Genomic DNA, 4,405 nt, shown 5'->3' with positions numbered 1-4,405 from the left:
CGGGCCCAGCCGCTCCGCGTCACGTGGGATCTTCCCGGACCGGGGCACGAACCCGTGTCCCCTGCATCGGCAGGCGGACTCTCAACCACTGTGCCACCAGGGAAGCCCTAATGATACCCTTTAATTAAAGTTTCAAAACAACTAGAACTTCGCAGTATGTTATTGACGCCTGCACCTGTATGTGATAAAACTGTAAATGCAAAGGGATGAAGACTATCAAATTTAGAGGATGCCTGTGGTGGGGAGGCAGCAGGTGGGAGGGGGAAGAGTTCGCAGGTAACGTAGTGGCGCTCTTTTAGTTCTGGCCAGTGGGTTCACGGGTGTCCATTATACTATTTAATTTTTTTTTCAAAAGGGATGAATAAAAGACTGTTTGAAAGGACGCTGTATGGACCAGTGATCACAGTGCATCATGAAACAAGGGTGAAGCTTTATCCAACTTATTGTACCTATGGTCCAGATTAAAAACGAAAAAAACCCAAGACCCACAAATCTGAAAACACCACTTGGAGGCCAGCTCAGGGCCCCAGTCCCTCCCAGCTCCACCTGGGCATAGGCAGCGCTGCCCTCTGCTCACCAGCCCCGCTGGCCTGCGATGACAGAGACTCCTCACTCTTGGTAGATCTCAGCGTGACAGTGTCAGGTCGGCTGCCTGCAGGGCGAGGAAGAAGGGTCACGGGGGCGCTACACAGTGCCTCTCTGACCACCACGCCAGCTGCCCGGCCTCTGACCTGAAGGCGGCGGTCGGGCACGGGTGCCCCCTAGCCAGGGAAGAGGCTTCTTTCGGGGGATGCTGGGGCCCCGGCCCAGGGCAAAGAAGGTCTTCCAGCTGCTACCCCCAGGCTTCCGCTGTTTCTCGCCTCTCTCCCCTTTCCTCCTGGAGTTTGGGTGAGACACAGGAGGCAGGCTGAGAGCTGGGGCCCCCAGGCGGGCCCCTCCCCTTCCAGGCCTCCCACTCACCTTTCCACAGGTGAAGCTGGGGCCTTGGAAGTTGTGGGCTCGGTGGGCGTCCCCAGCCGGCCCTGGGTGCGAGCCTGGGCTTCCTCCAGTGTCAGCAGGCGAGTGGAGGGGCTGCTGCCAGCAAGGGACTTGGGCCTGGGGAGGAGGCAGCGGCCTGGGAAGTTGGGAAAGGGGGCAGCCGTCAGCTCTGGGACCATTCAAGGCCACAGGCAAAGCCAAGCGCTACAGCCCAAGCCCCGGCCCAGCAGCGTGCCCACCCGGGCTGGCAAGGCAGGGGGCCAGGGCGGATCAGGCGGGAACGGGTGGGCAGCAGGCAGGTGAGGAGAAGGCGTGAGGCAGAACGAGCTGATGAGGAGGCAGCTCCCAGCAGCCAGCGAGGACAGCGGCTCTGGCTTCAGTTACCTCGAGCCAGAGGGCCCTCCGACGTGCTGAATCCTGACTGGGCTGGGGTCCGGGGCAGGGCGGGGAGTCTGGGTGGGGCTGGGGCGGGGTCAAGTCTGGGGACCTCCCCCCTCCTCCCAGGTGGACCCAAGGCCCCGAGCGCCCCCAGGAGCTACAAGGGGTGAAGGAAGAACGATGTCCGGGCCAAGAAGTGGGGATCCTGAGCGTAGGAGCTGAAATGAGAAGGGGGGGGAGGGGAGGGAGAGGCCGGGGCGGGGTCCTCAAGGAGCCAGAAGGGAGGTCCAGCTTCAGTGGGATAGGGATGGGGCTGGGAGCCCACCTGCCCTCCCGCTGCAGCCCGGACAATGAGAGGGCAGTAGTCAGGACATCGGGGGGTGTATGGGCATACCTGCAGGGTCAAGGCCAGCAGAGGTGAAAGTGTCGCTGAACAGGACGTCCACGTGGGTGAGCAGGAATTCCACCACCACCGACTGCACCCGCACCTCCCGGAAGGCTGCTGCCCCCCCCAGCCCCACTGACTCCAGCTCCATGGACCTGGATGGGAGGACGGGGAGGGTGGCCCGATGCCTCGAGCCCCAGATGGTGGGTTCTGGCCAGGCGAGGTAGGGAGCCTTGGAAGCAATGACTATCATTCAACGTCTCTGATCCTGTCAAACTAAAACTGCATTCTCAACCCTTCCCCAGACCTGCTCCCCCCCGCCACCCCATCTCAGTCAGCGCACTTCTAGCGGCTCAGGCCAATCACCCTAGAACTGTCCTTGACCCGTCGTTCCCTCACACCCACATCCAATCTCAGCAGACCCTGTGGGCTCCACCCACAAAGTCTATCCAGAATCTAAACTCTGCTCCTCCACTACCCCCACGCTGGCCCTGCCTCCATCCTCTCCCTCCTGGACCATCACACAGCCTCCTCCCTGGTCTCCCTGCTCCCATCCCGCCCCTACAGTCTGCTCCCCACACACAGCCAGAGGGAGCCTGGAACCCCTGAGTCAGATCAGGGCCCTCCTGGCTCAGAGCCCTCCTCTGGCTGCATCTCACTCCTGGTAAAAGCCAAAGTCCTCACTATGACCCACAACCCATAAGTCCCTCCCCTACCTGGTCCCTCTGCTGCTGGTCCAGTCACACTGGCCCCTCTGCTGCTCCTCCAAAATACTAGGCCCTGACCCAGCCCCAGGACCTTTGCACTTGCTATTCCCTCTGCCTAGTTTGCTCCTCCTCAGATATCCACATGGGTCCTTCCCTCACCTTCTGTAGGTATCAACTCAAATGTTACCTTCGCAATGGAGTCTTCCCCACCCACTTCATTTAAAATTGTAAACCTCTATATTCCAGGTCTGTCTTTATTTTTTCTCCTGTAGTTCTTATACCTACCATGTACCATCTATTTTATTTATTTACTTATCTGTTTCCCAAGAAGAACTGAACTCCTCCAGGACAGAGAACTTGCCTGTCTTGGTCACCATCAAATCCTCTGGGGCTTACCCTGCTGCTGGCCATGGAAGACTTCTTCCTGAAGCCTTCACTGCCAGTCTAAACATTTCAAATGCCATGGCCCTGCAGATCTCCCTTCCCCACTTTGTAATCTTTCTCCTTGCCACTCATCACCATCAGACAGCGCTCTGTGTTTTTCTTGTAATGGTTCACTGTCATCTCCCGCATGAGAATGTGAGCCCAGAGCACAGGTTCCTGCTCACTACTGTGTCCCTGGTGCTGGGAACAGGGGCTGGCATACTGGCATCCAACACTTAAGAAATATGTGAAATGAACAAGAGAGCAAAAGCTGGGTGGGTTCCTGGGGTGGGGATGGGGTAGGGGGGGACTCAAGGCCCAGCCTGTGGGAGGGAGCTAGGGGGGCAGGCTGGTGAGCTGCCAGCTTACCGTAGCAGGTTGGGTGCCCAAACGATGGCCAGGTTGCGGGCATGCATGCTGGTGTTGGCACTGTGTCTCGCCATGCGGGCCAAGTGCCTCAGCAGGTACTCCAGGGTCCTGGGGGTGGAAGCGGAGGGGGACGCCTGAGCCTCAACTCCCTTGGGAGCCCACCACAGCCCTTCCCTGCCCCTCCTGGTTTACCTGTAGTGTGGCGGGGGCAGCTGCTGGATGACGTCGTGGACCCGCACCAGGCGTTCCTCCTCCCCAGGCACTGACATGGCTTCCTGAGATTGTGTGGGCATGAATGAGGGGGGCCGCACGCCTCCCAGCACCCTCCAACCTTGCCAGCGCCCTCACTCACGCTGAACTTCCCGTAGAGCTGGTATGTGAGCAAGGGGTTCGGCAGCTCTCGGAAGTAGAGCTTGCAGAGGGAGGACACGCTGTGGATGTCCTGCAGGAAGGCGGGGCCAGACAGTTCAGGGATCCTCTCACTGTCAAACTCATGCCTGAGGCCACCAGGTCAAGGAGGAGGAAGATTCGGGTCAGAGCTAGCCCACCTGGCCGTGTCCTTCCCCCGCCCCCTAAAGTGTCCACAGGTGGATGCAATTCTCTTCCTGTGCTGGGCTCTTCAGAGGCTCTCAGCACCTTACTGAGCCCCCTTCCCCCCAACAACCCTATGTGCCAAAGACAAGGGCACCCCACTTACAGAGGAGGACACTGAGGCTCAGGTGGGAGATGCCCTGCTTGTAGCTACCCAAGGCTATCTGCCTCCACAGTGTGACCGGGCTCTGTCCACAAAGTTGTGCCATTTTCCTGGCTCCAAGAGGTCACACTGGAAAATGCAGCTGAAATCTCAGCGGCCCCTGCTCACAACCTGGCGGTGTCCCACCCTCTCAGGTAAAAGCTCTATGCACGTGACCTCGGCCTCATCTCTCACTGGCCCAGGCTCCACGATCTTGCTTCACGGCCTCCTGTCAGCTTGGAAGCCCATGCCTCACTGCTTCCCACCTCTTCGACTGTTGTTATGCATGCTGCCCCTCCTGGGCTCAGAACCCATCCTGTGGCTCCCCTCTTACTCCCAGTAAAAGCCCAAATCCTAACAGTCATCAAAAAGGCCCCCCATGGGGCTTCCCTGGTGGCGCAGTGGTTGAGAGTCCGCCTGCCGATGCAGGGG

General features: G+C 59.3%; 1 protein-coding gene across 1 annotated transcript in view; it reads right to left on the bottom strand.

Annotated features, from left to right (window-relative positions):
* The window catches only part of ARHGAP33 (Rho GTPase activating protein 33), a 10,432-nt gene that overhangs the window by 2,870 nt on the left and 3,157 nt on the right, over positions 1-4,405 (bottom strand). Inside the window, exons 8-14 of the mRNA XM_007471009.1 lie at positions 3,593-3,737; positions 3,433-3,515; positions 3,241-3,348; positions 1,751-1,896; positions 961-1,114; positions 732-877; positions 578-652 (exon numbers count right to left, since the gene is read on the bottom strand). Coding sequence (XP_007471071.1) covers positions 578-652; positions 732-877; positions 961-1,114; positions 1,751-1,896; positions 3,241-3,348; positions 3,433-3,515; positions 3,593-3,737 — 857 coding nt within the window. The remainder of the gene's footprint in view (positions 1-577; positions 653-731; positions 878-960; positions 1,115-1,750; positions 1,897-3,240; positions 3,349-3,432; positions 3,516-3,592; positions 3,738-4,405) is intronic.

Source organism: Lipotes vexillifer, unplaced genomic scaffold (genome assembly GCF_000442215.2).
Source record: "Lipotes vexillifer unplaced genomic scaffold, Lipotes_vexillifer_v1.1 scaffold182, whole genome shotgun sequence".
Lineage (NCBI taxonomy): Eukaryota > Metazoa > Chordata > Mammalia > Artiodactyla > Lipotidae > Lipotes > Lipotes vexillifer.
Note: the sequence above shows the minus strand (reverse complement) of the source record. Positions and strands in the feature narration are given on the sequence as shown.